At 40.4% G+C, this 22027-nt stretch overlaps 1 protein-coding gene across 1 annotated transcript in view; it reads right to left on the reverse strand.

Annotated features, from left to right (window-relative positions):
* The window catches only part of MOB1B (MOB kinase activator 1B), a 52190-nt gene extending 31280 nt beyond the window's left edge, over nt 1-20910 (reverse strand). Inside the window, exon 1 of the mRNA XM_012785927.3 lies at nt 20583-20910. Coding sequence (XP_012641381.1) covers nt 20583-20596 — 14 coding nt within the window. The 5' untranslated portion in view covers nt 20597-20910. The remainder of the gene's footprint in view (nt 1-20582) is intronic.
* Nucleotides 20911-22027: the final 1117 nt, after the last annotated feature.

Consider the following 22027-nt stretch of genomic DNA (forward strand, 5'->3'; position numbering starts at 1 on the left):
TACAATGTATGCATATTTCAAAACATCATGTTTTAAACGTACACCATAAATACACACACAATTTTTATTTGTCAACTTAAAAAAATAAGTAAGAAAAAGGATTCTAGTTGCCATGCAGAGAATGGACTGGGAGGAAGGCAAAGTGGAAACAGGGAAAGCAGTTAGGAAACTACTGCAAGGAGGAGAGAATGGTGGCTTGGACTAGTGGGGATGGAAACAACACAGATTCCAGATATCTGTAGGTAGAACCCACATGACTCACTATTGGATTTCATTTGTGGACAATGGTAAGAAGAGAGAAATTAAAGATGACTCCTAGGTTTTTAGTCTCAATTAGGTAGAAAGTGGGCCATTATTGAGACGGGTATGGGGAGATGGGTTTTAGACATATTAACTTGAGATAACTACTACACATCCAAAGGGGTATGTTAGGTAGACAGTGATATATACAAATATCAGGCTAGAAGGAAAGATCAAGCAGAAGGTAACTAATCAACTTTGTATCCTCAATGGTTGGTACAATGCCAAAAGAAGTACTCATATATTATTAAAACAACAAGCATCTTAAAAGCTAGGAGAACTCTTATTTATGGTTAGATCCAGGGTTTCCCAAACATCTTCAGTCATGGAAACTTTCTTCCGCATTTTAGCACACTGCTCTTTAACGCGTGTTAGGGACACTGTACCAGTATGTTAAGGTGCTGGGTTGCCTCTCAGTTTAAAGCATGTTCATAAAACTTCAGTTTTATAGAGTGTAACTCAGTGACTTCACACAAAAATGGGTGGAGGGTTGGTCAATTCAGTATTCGACACCACACAAACTTTTATAATCTAATCCTTAAGAAATAATGTAGCACTTACAAGCAAAGAACGATGTTTCCACATCTGTGAAGTGATCTGAGGTGTTATCTCAGCTATAGATGCAGGCACAGTTTAATCACTCATCTCCCAACAACCTCTGAGCTTCTTCTTTTTTATTTATTATCTTTAAATTTCAGGATATTAGCTCCTAAGTTGTATAGAGGCCACAGTTTCCTTTGCCCAACACTAAATATATTATTGTAATCAGTAAACAGATACTGAAACCACAGATTTTAGGAAGTGTCCATAGTTGAATAACTGGGTGATTTCCACTCTATTTTCAGAATCCTATACAATTTGCTGGATAGTTAAAAGGAAGAAAACAAAATTTGTATATGCTGAGCTCAGACTGAGCTCAGTCTGGCAACTGAGTTTACAGTAATTCCAAATATACCAATATTTCAACCAAGAAACAACTGGGGAGCTTAAGCATCTTTTTTCTTAAATAGAATTTTTCCTAACCTCAGATGGGAAACTGTGCATTCCTTCTTGTGTCTCACTGTAGTTTAAAGAAGCTGTAACACCTTATGTATGTACTTACGAGTTTGTTCTCTTTTAGATAGCTCTTTGAGATGAGAGGTTGTGTCTCCTTCATTTTTCTAACTCCACTGAGTAATATGTCGTCTGGGATATATAGTAAAGGGCAGACAATTTAGAATAAAGACTCAATCTTGAGTGTATCTTTTTAGATCCAATGACTCATTTGTTATACCAGTCCTGCAAAACTGGTGATATCATGCCCAATTTTTGAGTTGTATTAGGGAAGTTGTATAATTTGTCTGAGATTTCACAGCCAGTTTCAGATCCTGTAACTTAATGGCTAATTTACATATATATAAATAAGAGTGAGACTCTGTCTCTTAAAAAAAAAAAAAAAAAAACTAATATGTACTTCCTTGTAATAAGAGAGTTACATTTTTCCCCCCAAAGTAAAAAAGCAGAATTTCCCGACATATAATCCAAAACTGCAGATCATTAGAAAGGGTGCAATAAAAGATCAACTCTGCCACCTTGACAGTAAGGAACTATCTTTACAGTAGATATAGATCTCAAATTAACACTAAAAAAAGAATCACCTATACTTCCTATAGTCCAGTATTTGCCTGGAAATATGAAACAGTGACACAACAGGCATTCTATGCAATCAATGACTTAGTAGTTGTCTAAATGCTTTGAAATTAAATTCTTATAAGAAACCAGCCTAATAGAAAAAAGCTCACAAAATTAAAATCAGATGGTGCCTACTCTTCTTTATCTCATACAATTGTAACGAAATTTTCTTTTTTCACCAGATAATGTCTGATCATCCCTAGAGAATCAGTTCAAGGGGGTCATTTCCTCAGGAAGCTTCCCAATACCCTAAAATGGGTTAAGGCTGCCTTCTCCGTGTTCACGGAGGACACTATCATATCTCTGTTTTATAAGGGCCTAGTTTCTCAAAGGCAAGGACTGTTTCTAAGTCATCACTGCATCTCTGGAACCTAGCACAAGGCCTAGGTCAGAAAAGATCTTTACTTTTAGAGACTTTATGACTTAAAAGAAAAAGTTAAAAAAAAAAAAAAAAAGAACAGAACATCAATGTTTGTTTGTTGAACTGGTAAAGGACTCCAGGCCAAAAATATAAAAGTGCAATAAATAATTTTGATATTTGCTAAAATTTATAATTTCAGCTTATACAATAGGCCTAATCATGATAGATAAAAGTAGCATAGTACATAGTATGTACACATAATAATATACATCTTATGCTTTAAACTAACATTTCAATAATACAGTTGAGCAAATGTAATCCAAGCACAAAGTTACAGAACAAGACTACAGAATTGGATTTACTATGACACTAACATTAACTCCAGGGGACCCTTCAAGGGCAGGGCCCCTTCCAAGGGGTCTTAACAATGTGTTCCCATAAAAATTGCAAAAGTAATCTAAATGGAATTGGTTAAGACTTCTGTCTGTGACTCCTCCTCCATCATACTTCCTCCTTGGGTAATATGGCATTCTGAGTATTTGGCTAAGAAGTTGAATTGGGTATATATTTAGTTTAGGTTTCATAGGATGTTTGTAGTGTGCAATCACTTCCATGTACGACTAGATTATTGCTTGTCTGAGTATAGGAATGACTTCCAGGAATATTCCTAGTACCCAAGTGCACTTCTTTATCTGGTATCGTTAACACTAAGGCACAGGACTCAGGGCATCTAGCTATGAGCTCCACAAAGTATTGGCACAGAAGTATGTAGAAACATTGCACTTCATATAAAACTTAGTAGCTGTTTCTCCAAACTTGACAAGAGACTTAAAATATTACATGACACTGCCAATAAAACAAGTTGTGAATCTGAAACCTTTCTAGGCTATCAATAATAATAAACATTTTGATCAGCCATGCTAGAGAAAAAGTACATTGTTGACATATAAAGTAGTCAAAAAGTATAGTCAAAAAAATCTAATTAAAAAAAGTATTAGAGACATTAGACAGTTGACTAATAAAAATGTTATTTTGCTATGTTTTGTGACATTCATTGACTTTGTTAAAATTATAATTTCAACAAATTATTATTAAAATTATAATTTGCTTTATTAAAATTATAATTTGTGATTTTTCTTATTCTAAGTATTCACTTTGCTAATTTTATATATATATTTTTTTCATTTTCTCAAAGAGGGCCCCTGAAATCTGGATTAGTCTCTACCCACACTTGAAAGCTCACTAATGCTACTCAGAGGGAAAATTAGAAGCCATAGCTTAATATAACTGATTCTCTCAATTATCAATACAAAACCTTGTTTAGGTACATTCTCAGAGAAATTGCCTTTACCCTAAAGAATTAACCAGCCTTCCTCCAGGGACTGTTATACTCTGTATAGTCTTCCATTACTATATTTACCAAACTATGACAATCGTGTATTAATTTACCTGTCTCTTCTATTACCATGTGCAATTTAGGAGCAGGTTCTATATATCTTATTTGGATTATTTTTTCAGAAGCTACTTTCTAATGTAATAAATGATCAATAATTGTTGATTTTTTGAAAAAAAAATCTATACCTTGAGCTTACTATACCTTGAGCTACCTTTAGGAAGGTTTATTAAAGCTCCTTCATTCATTACCTTTTATCAGATGTTTATTCATCACTAGAGGGTAAATGGAGAATAGGATTGACTATAAGAATTGATGTATATGCCTGAGCCCAAGCGAGACCCAATTTCTACAAAAAAAATAGAAAAATTAGCTGGCATGGTGGCACCTGTAGTCCCAGCTACTGGGGAGGCTGAGGCAGAAGGATTGCTTGAGCCCAGGAGTGTGAGGTTGCTGTGAGATATGACAATGCCACTGCACTCAAACCAGGGAGACGGGGCAAGATCCTGTCTCAAAAAAAAAAAAAAGATCTGAGCTAAGCTTTTAAGAACCCAGGAGACAAAGTACTAGGTATCATCAGAGTTCTCTGCTCATCTAAAAGATTATCACAGTTAGAACAGTTGTGTTGTCCAATGGAGAAAAACTAGCAGCAAGTGCAAACAGCAGGAGGTAGTAGACTACTTGTTCCTCCTCCATAACGCTGAGCTACTCATTTAGCTAATGAAATCTCTAGAACTATGTTAAGTGGGAATGGGGAGTATGTGCTTATATTATATTATATTATGTCAAAGACCCATAAGGAATGCCCCTTGGTTTTACTTTTTTAAAAAGTTAAGTACTTTCTGTGGTGATGAGAATGTTGTAGGTCTTGAAAGAAGTGTTGGTATACATTTATTTAAACTAATCAAGCTATGTACTTAAGATCTAAGCATTTCACTGTAAATCACATCTCAATAAAAAAAAATAATAACTTAAAGCAGTGAACCCCTTGAACCTACTGAGACATATCTCTGAGCTGCATAAAATGGAAATACCTCCAACGACACTCTTACACATTTGTACAATAAAGGTACAAATATTCACTTAGAAGAAATAAGACCTGGTGTTTGATATAGATCAGTAGGGTAACTACAGTTAACATTAATCAATTATACATTTCAAATAGCTACAAGAGAATAATTTGAATGTCCCTGTCATTTAAAAAAGATAAATATTTAAGGTGATGAATATCACAATTAACTTGATTTGAGGTAATCATATGAATATGAATTCATTCGAATTCATATGAATATGAATTTGAGGTAATTATATGAATGTATCAAATTATCACATGTGCTCCCCAAAATATGTACATCTAATATGTAACATTAAAATTTTTAAACACAACAGTAAATTTTTTTTAAATATACAATAATTTTTTTCCTTACTGACCTGTCTTTAGTCCTTCATCTATTTTGAGACTTTGATAATCTGAAAAACAATCTGAACCTTCTCTCTAGAGTCATAAAACCCATAATATTTTCCATACAGGATTTCACGGGGGTGCTAAAACCTATTCATAAACCCATATAAAGAACTCCTGCCCTAGTCTGTTTCCTTTCTCTCAAGCTATCATGAGAACATTAATTTTCTCCTAAAATCTTCTATGAGCTCCACACTTATTTTCTAATCCTATAGATGTATCTTTTGGATAAAAACACACATACATTCAGGATAAAGGCATATGTTTTTTATTTAATGAAAAAATCTACAGTTTATATATTCTGTGACTTATCTATTAAATAGTGATTAACCGAAAGCTTTGATATTTGTAAAATAATTTATATTAATGTTCAAAACCATGGCATTTGTAAGAAATTCAAGGCATTAATTTAATATTCTCAAAAAAATAAAGAAACCTATACTATGCCTATAAAAACTGATCAAGTGTCCTAGGAAATATCCTTATTTCTTTTATCAAATGGTAATTCTACTTTAATTACACAGAAAATATTGGCAACATATTGGCAATATTTATAACTGGCAAAAGTTATAAATCCGCCAGGCAAGGTGGCTCAGGTATAAAGACCTAGAAAGATATTGCTACCAAGAGTTCTTCAAGGAAATAACCTAGCTATATCATCCTTTAGCAAAGCCCACAGTTGACATGCCCTCCACCCATATGCACATTGTAGGAAAGCAGCCGATATCATCTCGAAGTGAAACCGCCATGACCACTAGCTTAGACTCCTGCATGCCAAGGTGTTCTGCAGCAAGCAGGTCTTTAAATAATGCCTGTAGCACAGATAACCAATCCCTCATAAAGATAATTATCTAACTCCCCACCAAGCCCCCATCAGTGGTCATGAGTTTTGCAAGAAAGTCTGAGACATGAGCAGCTACATTTTTTACCAAAAGAGCTTGCTATGTAAAGGATATTTTCTAGAGGGCATGTGCAGGGACCCACCATTTCACTCATGGCCACTCAAAACATCATTTCTGTTCTTAAGTCCCTATTAAAGATTTCTTTCCAAGAAACTAGATTTGTCAGCTTCTTTTTTCAGCGTCTCAGCTCCCTCAGCCTTGGGGAACAGGTCTGCATATACCTATGCTCTGAGAAACACACAGAGATCCAATTAGCTTTTTAGTTGTCCTACTTTTAAATAAAAGCAGAAAGCAAAAGAGTTACCAGACACTTCAAGGAAGCCTCTAACATGAAAGAAGATACCAAAATAGAAAAAAAGCAACTTGGAGGACAAACTATGCAGAATAAAAATGTCCAAAAACTATCAATTATACTCTCAGCAATAGGAAAAAAATAATGTTTTCATGAACAGGACACTATATAAAAAAAGAGAAACTAAATAGGTCTCTTAAAATCTTTTAAAAATGAAAAATACAAGGAATACAAAATAAAACTAAAATAATCTCCTAGAACATAAAGCATAAAAACAAAGAGATGGGAAAAGAGAAAAAAAAAATCAAGGACCAGTCTAAGAGGTCCAATATCCAAGATACAGGAAATTCTGAGCAATGTATTAAAAAAAAGAAATATTTCATCAAGGAAATAAATCAAACAGACTCACACTAGAAAATGCCATTATGAAATTTCAGGAGTAGTGCAAAGATAACACCTTAAAATAATACAGGGGAAAAAAAGTTTCATAAAAAAGATCAAGGAATCAGAAAGGCAATTATACTTCTCAGTAACAAATGGAACTTAGAACCCAGATAAATTAAAATTAAATTCTGTGGGAAAATTCAATTCTTTCTGACCTAGAACTCTACACTCCTCTGACATAATAACCAATCAAGTACGAGGGTATTTTTAGATACGTAAGATTTCAAAATATTTGCATTCCTCTTACTGTTACTAGAGAGCTTTTAGAGGATATGCCTCACCAAAATAAGAGAGTAAACCAAGACAGACATGGGATCTAAAACAAAAAAAGGAAATTCAACCTAAGAGTTATGTAAGGTCAATCTCCAGGATGGAGGTGAAGGGTGATTCCAAAAATGACAGCTATGCAGCAGGACTCGATTGTATTAACCAATACAGACAGGAGCAGGTCAGAAAGCTCCAGAAGAGATGAGTTAAAGAAGATTAAGCAAAAGAATGTGAATGTGTTTGAAGGTTAACTGGAAGAGTATTGGGGGATAAAAGAAGAATGAGTACATAGAAAATTAAACACAACAACTGGAGAGATGGTTGTCCAGAAGAGAAAAAATAATTATATTGTAGTATTTGGCTAAACTGGTCACAGCGTTTATACTGTATTTATACCAAGCAAGTTGGCAAGAAAGGAAGTCTGTATGTATGTGGTATTTGGGGGTGAGGGTGGGGTGAAATTCTTTTTTCCACAATAAGAATTCAATAGGTAATGCCTAGAAATCTAGAAATTAAGAAGTAACAATATAAATAAGTTAGAGATATGAAATTAAAAATCTAGAACTATCAGGTAAAAAACCTTCAACATGGCCTTATCTGGGAAGCAGAAAAGGAGGGGTTGTTTTGATCGTAAACTTTATAGAACTATAAACAACTATAAATTACATTATGTATACGTAGCGAGTGGTGGTTCAAGAAGTTTTGCAAAGGAAGAGAGAGCCTTGAAGATGAGGAGCTAAACGGCTGGCCATCGGATGTTGACAATGACAAACTAAAGGTAAACTATTCCTCCATAGGTCTCATTCTTACCACTGTTCACCATAAATCTTCTCAAACACCATTAAGAAGACTGCATACTGTCAAATAACTGGTTTTTTATCGATAAGAAAAAAAGACACAAAAGTAGAATAATTTTGTCCAAGTTACATAAGTTCTGTACTACGACTACTTAAATTCTAAGCTCTACCTCTTTAAGCATGACTTACAGGGGCCTACACAGGTTCTACACAAACTCCTTAAGAGGACAACTGCATATCATTAGAATACTTGAATTCTTCTGTAGAAGAATTGAGATAAAACATTTATTTATTAAAGATCATTTCATTCTCCCCTTTCTGTCTGGGAAGCAAACAAATCTTTCAGATTAACAATGGTTTAAGCACAACTTATGGTATCCAAGCACAGTACAACCATGACTTCTCCAAACAAAGGCTAAGCAGCAGCTACTGTGTTTCCCTGAAAATAAGACAGGGTCTTACATTTATTTTTCCTCAAGAAGACACCCTAGGGCTTATTTTCAGGGGATGTGTTATTTTCCCCTCAAAGCCTCAGCCTGCAGCACATTCAATGGCCGGGACCTGACAGGGGGAGCCGACCTTGTTGGTGGGGCTGCCCGCACCTTTCCGGTCACCTCCGGGATAGTAGCTGTTACAATGGGGCAGATGAGAAGGGCTGCTCTTCTTCTTTATCCCTCTGTGACAAAATGCATGGGTTGTGCAGATGCGCTGCGTAGCCACACCCAACACTAGGTCTTATTTTCAGGGTAGGGCTTCTATTGCCCAAATGCTTAGAAATCTTGCTAGAGCTTATTTTATGGGTAGGTCTTATTTTCGGGGAAACACGGTAGGTATCAGTGTGACATCAGGAAAGGTCAGCTGTTAAAGTAATACACAGATGCAGTCAAATCTGGCACACAGACAGAGAAAAGGCTATGTGAAAAAACCAGGAAGGCCGGGCGTGGTGCCTCACGCCTGTAATCCTAGCACTCTGGGAGGCCGAGGTGGGCGGATTGCTAGAGGTCAGGAGTTCGAAACCAGCCTGAGCAAGAGCGAGACCCCGTCTCTACTATAAACAGAAAGAAATTAATTGGCCAACTATATATATATAGAAAAAATTAGCCGGGCATGGTGGCATATGCCTATAGCCCCAGCTACTCGGGAGGCTGAGGCAGAAAGATCGCTTGAGCCCAGGAGTTTGAGGTTGCTGTGAGCTAGGCTGACGCCATGGCACTCACTCTAGCCTGGGCAACAAAGTGAGACTCTGTAAAAAAAAAAAAAATTTTTTTTTTTTAAGAAGCCCTTTAATCCTAGAGCAGACAATTGCAAAAGAGACATTTCGTATTACCTAGGACACCGTGATGCTCCTTAGTGCCTGGAATGGGTTTTAACTCGGATCATTTAAACTAAGAAAGGATAACACAAATAAGTGGAAACCATCAAAGAGGGAAAAAAGAAAAAAATGCCTATAACTAAATGCAAAAACCTTCCCTCTTCTCCCTAGTATCTTCTTGAGAACTAAAAAAGAACAGGCTGGGGCCGGGCGCGGTGGCTCACGCCTGTAATCCTAGCACTCTGGGAGGCGGAGGCGGCCGCATTGCTCGAGGTCAGGAGTTCGAAACCAGCCTGAGCGAGACCCCATTTCTACTAAAAATAGAAAGAAATTAATTGACCAACTAAAAGTATACATACAAAAAAATAAATAAATTAGCCGAGCATGGCGGTGCATGCCTGTAGTCCCAGCTACTCAGGGGAGGCTGAGGCAGCAGGATCACTTAAGCCCAGGAGTTTGAGGCTGCTGTGAGCTAGGCAACGCCAGCCACGGCACTCACTCTAGCCTGGGCAACAAAAGTGAGACTCTGTCTCAAAAAAAAAAAAAAAAGAAAAAGAACAGGCTGGGAGAGGCCTGTAATCCCAGAGCTTAAGAAGGCCGAGGTGGGAGGATTGCTTGAGACCAGAAGTTGGAGACCACCCTGGGCAACACAGCAAGACTTCTACAGAAACATTTTTTTAATTAGCCAAGCCTCATGGTGGGCTCCTGTAATCCCAGCTACTCAAGCAGGACTGGCCTGAGTCCAGGAGTTCAAGGTTACAATGAGCTACAATCATGCCACTGCACTCCTGCCTGGGTGACAGAGCAAGACTCTGTCTCTTAAAAAAAAAAAAAAAAATCAGAAAATTTTAAAAGAACACATTCATTAGGCTAGCAGGATTTCAAAGTATTAATTGATAAAATGGTAAAGAGGCCAGGCATGGTGGCTCACCCCTGTAATCCTAGCACTCTGGGGGGCCGAGGCAGGAGGATCGCTCAGGGTCAGGAGTTCAAGACCAGCCTGAACAAGAGCGAGACCTCGTCTCTACTAATAATAGAAAGAAATTAGCTGGACAACTAAAAATATATAGAAAAAATTAGCCAGCCATTGGTGGCGCATGCCAGTAGTCCCAGCTACTCGGGAGGCTGAGGCAGTAGAATCACTGGAGTCCAGGAGTTAAGAGGTTGCTGTAAGCTAGGCTGATGCCACGGCACTCACTCCAGCCAGGGCAACAGAGTGAGACTCTGTCTCAAAAAAGAAAAAGTAAAATGGTAAAGAATGTTCTGAGTTGTCATAATTGTCATAATATAACTTACTCATGCTTATGATACTTAATAGTTTAACTTATAAATGCTCAAAAACAGTTAAGCATACTGTTATAAAGGCATATTCTTTATATGCACTAGCAACTGGACACTACTCATACTTTCGCGAAAGAGTTACTGAAATAAAAAACTCCGCACCGTGAAATAATCCAGAAAGAAAAAGCCCTGGGATAGCTTTCTACGAGACACTATGAGAAAAGCAATAAATGCATTAAGAGAAAAGCAGCTTTAAATCTACCCCCAGAATCTATGCATCATTTTTACATCTCCAAGTATGCCATCTGGCTCCCAAACATGTTTATTATTTGTATTACATTGTGAGCTTATTTATCTGCATTAAAATATCAGAAAGATAACTAAGAAAAAAGAAATCCAATTTGAGTTACATATCTCACTTCATAAAATTCTCCTTTACAGACTAAAACATAGGCTGATCTTGGAGAAAAGCAGTATTTTCCTAGTATGTTATTAATATTTTAAAACTTCATTCTGTAACTGTAACACACAAGGCAACACACCTTATAGACAAAGGTGGGGTTTTTTGTTCGTTTTCTTTGAGACATTCTCGTTCTATTGCAGTGGCATCATCACAGCTCACTGTAACCTCAAACTCCTGGGCACCACGCCTGGCTAATTTTTCTATTTTTAGTAGAGATGGGGTCTTGCTCTTGCTCAGGCTGGTCTTGAACTCCTGACTTCAAGCAATCCTCCTGCTTTGTCCTCACAAAGTGCTGGGATTACAGGCATGAGCCACTGTACCTGGCCTAGACAAAGTATTTTTAAATTATATTCTATCATTACTTTTCACATGACTGTTCATTTTTTAATTTCATTTACTAAAGAGCTTCCTTCCAATTTTAACATAAAAGATATTTTCCCATTTTAAAATAAAAGAGAAAAAAATCTTACTGGCAAAGGATGCAAGTACCTTAAGTATGCCATTAGAAATACTAGATGGGGGCTGGGCGCAGTGGCTCATGCCTGTAATCCTAGCACTCTGGGAGACTGAGGCGGGCGGATTGCTCGAGGTCAAGAGTTCGAAACCAGCTCTGAGCAACAGTGAGACCCCGTCTCTACTATAAATAGAAAGAAATTAGTAGGCTAACTAATATATATAGAAAAAATTAGCCAGGCATGATGGCACATGCCTATAATCCCAGCTACTCGGGGGAGGCTGAGGCAGCAGGATTGCTTGAGCCCAGAGTCTGAGGTTGCTGTGAGCTAGGCTGACGCCAAGGCACTCACTCTAGCCTGGGCAACAAAGCAAGACTCTGTCTAAATAACTTGTTTACTTGGCATTAATATAAAAAGTCCAAGGAGGTCCCATGATTGTTTTTCTTAGGGGCTTAACAGTGGGGGGGGAGGGGATGCTGGGAAATGAGCACTCTTTCACTGGTACTGGGAACACAATTATAGGGCATATAAGGGCATATGCAGAGGTAGGAAACATGTGACTGGCATATGCCAATCCTTAAATGGTCTATACAAAACCATCTGACAAAGATCAATAAATAGGACTGGGCACAGTGGCTCATTCCTGTAATCCCAGCATTCTGGAAGGCCACGATTGCTTGAGGCCAGGAGTTTGAGACCTGCCTAGGCAATATAGTGAGACCCCATCATCTCTATAAAAAAATTTAAAAAATTTAGCTGGGCACAGGTGGCATGTATGGAGTACTAGCTACTTGGAAGTCTGAAGCAGTAGGAGTCTGAGGTCTGAGCCCAAGAGTTCGAGGCTGCAGTGAGCTATGATTATACCATCACACTTCAACCTGGACAGCAGAGCAAGGCCCTGTCTCAAAAATAATAATCAATAAATAGGTGTTCCAAACATTTCTGTGCACAGTAGCCACCTTTTCTTTTAACTTTTCCTAAAATCTTTAGAAAGGAAAAATTAGAATAGAATGAGGGAAATCACTCCCACCCCCACCTCCCACCATGAAAATGTCAAGGATTTGCGAGAAAAAAAAACTTTTTTGTACTGACTGTAACAAATACATAACAGACATTAAGCTAGGTGGTAGATATTAAAGTGTTTCTGAAACTGCCCAGTCTTCAAGGTCACACATACTGGGATGGGGAAGACAATGTCTTTTTGAAAGGGCTATGATAAGAACTATAAAGGGTACTGAAATGGTATCTAACTAACTGGGAAAGGGGCACAGACCAGGAAAAAGAGTTGGCTCTTGAACTAAAGGAATAGGAGTGGAGAACAGAGGAGCAGTCCAGCCAGAATAACAGGAACAGCATTTACTAAGGCAGGGAGACGTGGGAGAAATGTAGGTGGAAAGAAATGCAAATAAAATGGCCGAGCACTGTGGGGGAGGGAAGGCGCAGATGAGGCTGCGAGGCTGGAGTGGAGGCTTTCTATAAGAGCCCTAAAGTTTTGCCAACCACTTCCAGCCCATTCCAATCTCTACTTGCAAAGCCCAAGTGAACTGCAGGTAAGGGGTAGACAAAAGGATTCAAGCTACTTCCACATTAAATCCCACCATGCTAGCTAGAGTGGAACAGCAGTAACAGCAGTGCCAAGAAAAGAGCAGGGCAGACCCCTGAATCCATCCAGTAAAAATTGCCTCTACTTAAAAATACAGAAGCACAAATCTGCAAAATTCCTGTTCTGAATAAGTGAACATACTACACACATTTTATAACTGTTATAAAAATTGACTGCAACTATTTCACACATACACCCAAATAAGTTTGTATACTCAATGCAACAACAGGATCTTTAACCATCATTGGCCAGAGGACTTGGAACTAATGAGTTAAAACAACTATTAAGGGCATGGTGGCTCATGCCTGTAATCCTAGTACTCTGGGAGGCCAAGGCGGGAGGATTGGGAGGATCATTTGAGCTCAGGAATTCAAGACCTGCCTGAACAAGAGTAAGACCCCGTCTCTACTAAAAAGGTAGAAAGAAATTATCTGGACAACTAAAAATATATACATAAAAAAAACCAACAACTTAGCCGGGCACAGTGGTGCATGCCTATAGTCCCAGCTATTCGGGGAGGCTGAGGCAGGAGGATCACTTGAGCCCAGGAGTTAGAGGTTGCTGTGACCTAGGCTGACGCCACAGCACTCTAGCCCAGACAACAGAGTGAGACTGTCTCAAAAAAAAAAAACCCAAACAGCTATTAAGGAATACATTTATTTAACATGGTCTCCAATTTTAAGATTCTTGAAGGCAAAGACCACATTTATTAATTTCCCAACCTCTTCCTTTCCCTTCCCAACACCTTGCTTTACATACAGGACGTGTCCAATAAATGTTTATTATATTATGCGATAATGCCATGTATTTATAAAATAGCTTAATAAAATTTGGAATGCAGAGTTATACACTGGGCTTGGGAATTTCATGAACAAGCATAATGACTGTGTTTATAAAGGACTTTCTGGCTTATGAAAAGCTTCCATATCTCTCTGTCATTCAAGTCTCACATTAACCCAATGGAATAAGCATTCCTTTCCCTCCAGTAGACAGAGGAAACAAAAGCTAAGAAATTAAATCATCTGCCCCAGGTCACATGGCTAGTGACATATCAAAGACTCTGAAACCCAGGTCTCATAGGCCACTGTTCTCTCCCTGACAACCTTCACTTAATTAAAAAAAAAAAATTATTGAAGACCAGTATACTGGGAAATAAAATAGTGAAGAAAACACTCACGAAACTTACTGTCCAGAAGGGGTAAAAAGGATCTTCAACAATAAAATAATTGCAGGTATGCAAGAACTATAAGGGGACTTATATTGCAGCTCCTTACTGGGAATCTCTCAAAGACAGAAGTAGTTCTATATTTAATCCCAAGAATTTTTCTTTTTTACCTTATTTTGAATCATTTAAATCAATATACAGGCATCTATCCATTTACTATTATCTAAAGCTTCTCAAACTTTCATATTACCTAGGGAGCTTATTAAAATGCATACTAATCTAAAGATTGGGACCTGAAATCTTACACTTGTATTTGTTTTTTTGTTTTATTTTTGAGACAGAGTCTCATTTTGTTGCCCAGGCTAGATGAGTGCCGTGGCAACAGCCTAGCTCACAGCAACCTCAATCTCCTGGGCTCAAGCGATCCTTCTGCCTCAGCCTCCCAAGTAGCTGGGACTACAGGCATGAGCCACCATGCCTGGCTAATTTTTTGTATATATATTTTTAGTTGGTCAATTCATTTCTTTCTATTTTTAGTAGAGACGGGGTCTCGCTCTCGCTCTCACTCTCGCTCAGGCTGGTTTCGAACTCCTGATATCCAGCGATCTGCCCGCCTCGGCCTCCCAGAGTGTTAGAATTACAGGCGTGAGCCACCGCGCCCAGCCTTGCACTTGCATTTTTAACATGCTCCTAGGTGGTGCCAAAGCTCCACACTTTCAGTAAGTCTAAAGCAGACATCTCGAGGGTCACAGTTATATACAGATATTGATCCCTTCAGTCTTGGGGTACCTCTGTCACCAGAGGGCCAAGGGCAGCTTTTCTTCTGCAGCATAAGATGATAGTAGAATTTTTTCCTAAATGTTGAATGACATAAATATCTCTAACAAGTATAGTAGTCACTAGACAATGCAACACCTTACAAATGTGTCCCCATTTGAGAAAAAGCTAAAATCAACAGAGCTCAACTAAGGCATATTTTGGTTCCCAAATGTATAGCCATTTAGAATTGTACTTTTTGGTATATTTGGTTCTAACTATAATTAAAATACAATTTTTAAAATTTTTCACTTCTTGACAGCTTGCCATTTTCCAAATGAAAACCTGATAAGGTTGACAAATGACGGATAAAGGGCTGAAAAGTTTGACTGATAAGACCCCTTTGGGAGTCCTTAATAAGTAAGTCAGAGACATAAGCAGTGGCCCTGAAAATAATGCTGTGCAGCTTCTTGTTCACTGTCTCAAAAGTGCCACTTCTAAGCACTGAGAATAAGAGACAACTGAATATTTGGCAGGGTGTGGGGAAGGGTTCGTTAGAATGGAAGCAGGCATATGTGAACAAAAACTATAACCACAGGGAGTTTTTAAACAAAGAGCTATTTCAGTAGTTAAATCTCATGCTACAAGGCTCTAGCAAACAAATGGATTTCTAAATAGCAGGAGAGTCATGCTGTTGTTCATCTGTCTGAAACATGATCTGAGACACCATGATACCAGAAAAGTTGCCTTAAAATACTTTTCCCCTATGGTTTCTACCTAATTTTTATTATTTATACTGAGTTATACATTTACACTAAGTTATGCCATTACCTATTTCTACAAAAGAACACTTACATAAAAAACATTCCTTCTAATACCTAAATACTACAATACTAAAACTACTAAACTATTCTTATCAAATTTCAATTTGAGAACAACAAAAAGACTTAGGCAGAAAGATGAAACAGGAGTAGCAGTAAAAGAAAACTCAACCTTTCCATTACAAATATTATGATAACAACAAGGCTACTTGCCTATGAGTACTTAGTCTAGTACCCAAATAATGTTTGCTTATCTTTAAACTCCTGCTTTTAACACATTAACTGCTATGTGAGTTGTATTTAACTCACCCTGGTTTTGAGCACAGAGCCTTGTGAAACATACATAACTCACACACCTTGGGAGTTGAAAGAACTATTTTACAAGTTGCATGTAACTCATGCACAGAAAATAGTAAGAAAATAACAAATTTTTCATTATATTAGAAAGGATTGTTTTGTTTTCAAAATGTTTATTCTATTTTCATAATAAAACTGTGGCCCCAAGGAAAAAAATTTTTTTCTAGTGTGGCAGTCAACGTGTTAAGTTCTATCTCAGAAAAATCAAAGTAGCACTGACACATACCATAATAAACCTACAGAAATTGTTATAATTTAAATGATCAGAAATGGCAAATATGTTCATAAAAATACTAACAGCACTAGCAATCACCACTGTTGAGCTATTGAAAACAAATCAAGTATCAGTGTTGCACATAACTACAATTTATTGAGCAGGCCTTTACATTCAGTATCTGTAATCCTTCCAACATTTCTGCAGTATTGATTTTATTTATTTTTTAGCTTCATTTTGTTTCTCTGGAAGTATTGATTTTAAACACAGGATTCACAGGAAAAAAATAGATTCCTGTCACACAAATATCATTCACAATGCAGTCTCACACTGCTTTTACCCTTAATGTGACTATACCAGGGGGGCACACATGCACCAAGGAAAGGAGCTAGTGGCTATACAACAGGTGGGGCCCAGGCCACAAGAAGGGTGGCCAGACAGGGTCAAGAGAATAGCTATAATACAGGAGATTGAGCAAGTAAGTATCCAAGGATGATAGGAGTTAGGTTTCTCAATGACAATGAAGAAAGTGAAGATATGGAAAGGGAGAAGGCTAGAATGAATCCTGCACTACTGGCTTGGAACGGAAGGCAGTGGTGTAACTCGTTTAATATATATAAGTAGATACAGATAAAAAATACATGGATGTAAATGAGCATATGTATTTTCTAGCACTATCTAATGGGATGGCCTGAGAGCACCAAAACATCTTTAATAATGAGCATACCTATACCTAGATTTTGGCTTCTAAAATAGCTTTCTCCACTGAACAGAACCAAGGTCCTCAGATAAATGGCCATTTCCAGGACTAGGGCAGAGACAGTATAAGATAAACCTGGAACTTCTTGAGCCAGAAAGGAAGTGGTCAGAGAAAGATGGGAACAAGTCAAAGGGACACATAAGCCACCTTGAAAAGGGTTCCCACTAGCCAAAACTGGGACAATTTGAGTACCAAAATAAATAACAGTAGTTATAGATTATAATTCGTTGTGTAACACAAATCCACATGGCCACATTGTCTTAGTCAGTTTGGGCTGCTATAACAAAATAGATGGGGTAATTTATAAACAACAGAAATTTATTGCTCACAGTTTAAAAGGCTGGGCAAGCCAGGTGCAGTGGCTCACACCTGTAATCCCAGCACTACGAGCAGCCAAGGCATGAGGATCACTTGAGGCCAGGAGTTTGAGACCAGCCTGGGCAACATAGCAAGACTCTTATCTCTACAAAAAATAAGAAAAATTAGCCAAGAGCAGCAGTGGGCACCTGCAGTCCCAGCTACCTGGGAGGCTGAGGCAGGATGATCACCTGAGCCAAGGAGTTCGAGGCTGCAGTGAGCCATGATCACGCCACTGCACTCCAGCCTGGGTGGCAGAGTCAGATCCTGTCTGTAAAAATAATAATGATGATAATAATAATTAGACCACCAACCTGAAGTTGCTGATTTTGTCTCTTTAGTAAAAAGAGGTAAGTGCAAGTAGGCTATTACTGATAGACCCTCTTCTAGCTCCAAAATTCTATGGCCTCTTACATAAATTTGAAAATAGACAATTTACAGGCTATTTCATGCCTCAATGTTTCCTCTGACTGAAGTCTCCCATTTCCCCTTTCCCTCTTAAAGAGCTCTTGTTCTCCTCCATTATATATCACCCACTTTTTTAATGAAACCTTACTGCAGCCTAGATAGAACAAATTGCTCTATATACTTAGAGTCCCCATGATTGCATTGTATCTCTTACATATGACTATTTACATACTGTCTACCATCTCTGGAGTCTCACATCCTGCACAATGCCTGGGACATAGGAGGTGCTAAGGATATGTTTAAAGATTTGCATCTACAAAGCTAAATTAGGTTCCTGTGAAGTTTCCATACCTACCATGTGGGAGTTTAGCTTTATCTGCAGACACAGAGGCCAATCTGCAGCACAACCAAAGCTTTCTCCCAGCCAGACTCACATATGCAGTACAAATTTATCCTGAGCATTTGTATAAAAGCTAAACAAAGGTATTGTTCCTGTAGATAATCTGGGCACACCCTACGGGTTATCCTAATCTATCACCATTCTCTATCCAAAAACTTCTTTACCCTGCTCTACTTTGTTCCATGGCATTTATGACCTTCTACCATACTATATAATTTACTGATGTTTAGTGTTTATGGATGCTTACCATCCATAAACATAACATAAGCACCACTAACAGAAATTTTTGTTTGCTTTGTCATAAATGATACCCAGTGTCTATATCATGCCTAGCATAGGGAAATTTTTTAAATCAATAATTCTTTCCTTCCATCTATAGCCCTCAAGAGTCATGAGTCATCGCCTTCAAAACCCTATCTTGCAATGTCCTTATTTCCTTGGCTCCATCCACTGATAAGAGGTTTCCCAGTAAGCCCCAGTAAGCCTCTAAGAACTGGAGGAAAATATTTGTATTTAACTCCTAAACTGTAACTGTTCCTTTCACTGCTCATCTCTGAGTACAGAACAGTACTCAGGAAGCTATACCAAATAAACAGATGAAATAACTAAAACTTTTTCTTTCACTTCCGATAATAATCACTTCTACGTGGTCATCATTTGATATTTTAAAGTGCTGGTGGACAAAGACCAAAACTAAAAATGTTGAAGTAACTTTTACATATTGCCAAGCACATGGGCTGAACATACTGAGGATATATTAACCACTACATGTGACCTGACCCAAATAGTGCAAACTCTCTAAGGTGCTATATACATTACTTACAGCAAGATTTTGTTATGTGGCTAATGTCCTTTAAGAGAAACAAACTAATCCGCCACATTTCTGGATCTATTAAATACTGAGCCATGTAAAAATAGGACACTATTGTATTTGTATTCAGAAAATAGCACCAGAACCTCTTCCAACCCCTAGTTACAGCCAAATATGGCTCTTCCCTGCTTCAACCATTTCAGCTTACTAGTTCCAAAAGACAAGCCCATCAGCAGCAGTCATGGACATCATCTACAAGGCTTTAAATTCTCAAAGAAAATCAAACATCAGCAATGTAAAATTACACCCAAGATGAGAAGCTTCAAGCTAAGAAGCTTCAAGCTGACACAACTGGATATATTGATCCAAACTGTAATGGGAAACAAGACATTTGTAAAGTCACCCAGTCCTCTCATCTAGCACCATTTCAATCTGACAAACTCAGAATCAACTTCTAAGAGGAGCCTCAAAAAGGGGTTTCACAAGCTTAAACGTGTCAGGCAAGTTGACATAATCCAGGCCCCCTACACATATTGGAAATATTACCAAGTCTGCCCTGAGGTTAATCTTCTGTGATCGCTCAGTTTTGCTTAAACACTCTCAAAAGAATTAACATTCTACATATGAGCATGTGAAAATAAAGGTGATTCTCGGAATTGAGACGCCAATGACTAAAAGTTATGTGAGGCAGGGCAAAAAGAGAAATAATAACTACAAATAATCTTTAAGTGCTATCTTTTCCGCAGCGGTAAAGCCTTCCAAAGAGTTACTGCGCAGGGTGTAGCCCCTGTTTTCGGAGGGCCTAGGCTGGTCTCCTGCCTCCACGTCCACATCTGGCCATCCCATTTCCTGCCCTTCCCTCTCCACGCCCCCAGCACTCGTCTGGAACGAACGATAAGTGCAATAATGACCAGCACTAAACATGACGCCAAAGTGGCACCTACGAGCGATTTGCCGGACGACTCCCCAGTGGACCTCATCAGCTCAAGGCACATACCCAAAGCCTCTGTGGAGGTCGTTTTAACGAGATAAACACCGCACTCATCAGGAAGCACTCCGGGAGGAAGGGCGCCTCTAGGGTCAAGGCGGCTGCTCCAGACCCCTTTCCCCAAGACCCCAGGCTGCCGCCGCGGATCCCGCCCCGCGACCCTGTTTCGATGTTAATCCAGGCTAGTCGCCCCACCCTCCCGCCCCTAAGACCTGGGACGGTCCTGGGGGACGCGGCAAAGCACGACGCTCTATCTTCCGCGCCTGGGACCCAAAGGCGCAGTGGCGGCCGAGCGGAGCCGCAGCCGGGCGCGGGCGGCGCCCACGGAGAGCGAGCACACGCACCCGGGAACGGGAGCGAAGGCAGAGGCCGGGTGCTGGGGATCCGGACGCGGGCTCCGGGTGCATCGGGGGAGGACTTCCCAGGGCGGCGGGAACGCCCGGCGGGCGGGCGGGCGGGCGGGCGGGCGGGCGGGCGCCGGCAGCGGGGCCGGCGGCCCAGGCGGACGCGAACAAAGCCGGCGCGCGGGCCGGGCTACTCACAACAAGAAGCTCATGTCGGCTGCGGCGCGGGCTGCGGCGCGGCGGTCGCGAGGCCTCGGGCGGCGTCGGCCGCGGAGGACGGGAAGGCGAGGGGAAGAGGCGGCGAGCGGGAGGACGGGAGCGCCGGCTGCGCGGCGCCGCGACTGGAGTCCCGACGGCGGGCGGAGCGGAAGTGGGCAGCGCTCGCCCGGGCCGCTCACCGGAGGGGAGAGGGGCGGGGAAAGGGCCGCCGCCGGCCCGCCGCGAGCAGCCGCGGCGCCGCCCCGCGCCGCCCCCTCCTCAGCGGCCCGCGACCCCGTCCCGCGAGCTCTCGCGAGAGCGAGCCGCGCGAGCCCACCCGCCCCTCCGGCCGCGGCTCGGGTCTCGCAGCGCCTGGTCACGCCGCGAGGCGGGCGACGCCCGGCGTGTGCGCGGGCTGCGGGGCGCTCCGAGGTCTGCCCGCCGGGGTGCGGGTCGTGGCCGAGGGCTCGGAGCCGCCCAGCGGGACCTCAGAGGTCCGGGGCACGGGGCTCGAGTGCGGGCGGCCAGGTCCTGCGGGCAGCGACGGGGTGGCCGCCAGAGCGCTGCCACAGTGAGTGCCCGAGGGCGACCGGCCTTCCCGGCGGCATCCGAGCACAGAGAGGGCATCTGGTTGGGATGGTCCGCGTGCGGCTCCGCTAAAAGTCAGGAAAGGCACCAAATGAGTGTCAAGGTGCTGTCTCTTCATGGGCATGTTTTACAGCCCCGAGCTGGGAGAAGGTCAGGGTCAGGCACCATCTGAAGGACGTGACGAGCCAGGCGGTTAGCAGCTGGGAAAAGCGACGGAGCCAGGGAGGAGAGCTGAAGGCAGTTCGCCGCGGGCCCCGGCGTGGGAAGGCGGTCATCCGTCGGTGGCAACGCTGATGAACTGACTTACAGGCCCGAAGCTTATCATAAACCCTCTGATGATGCACAAAGCATTCTGGAAGCTAGAACCGATTCAGTCCTGCTTATAGAACTTTCCTTCTCACATGGTTAAGAGGCCCAGGACAAGACTTTATGTTTTACTTAAGAATGCTCAGCATACCTTGAATCTGTCACCACACCATTACCAGTTTCAGGGGCAGGGGAGATGTGGATGCCCATGTTTTTTACACAAGAGATATCCATCTTCTTTACCCACAGCACCCATCAAATCCACACGTTTTCAAAGAATCTGAACAAAACAAATTATGTACAGATATTAACACACATTTGGCTTAGCATTCCAAAGGGCAGAACAGATTTGAAGGAGGTGCAAATATGAAATTTATCATACTGCGTTTATGCACTATTCGTTTGACATGCTGGTAAAATGGTAAAAAAAAAAAATTTTTTAAATAGAAGAAAACATTGGAATCTTGTACTATCTTAGGAACAGCAGAAGTCACTGGAATAATATGAGAAGATACAGGCTCAAAAAATTCCAGGAAAGGAGAAAAGTGGAG

The sequence above is a fragment of the Microcebus murinus genome, chromosome 26 (genome assembly GCF_040939455.1).
Source record: "Microcebus murinus isolate Inina chromosome 26, M.murinus_Inina_mat1.0, whole genome shotgun sequence".
Classification (NCBI taxonomy): domain Eukaryota; kingdom Metazoa; phylum Chordata; class Mammalia; order Primates; family Cheirogaleidae; genus Microcebus; species Microcebus murinus.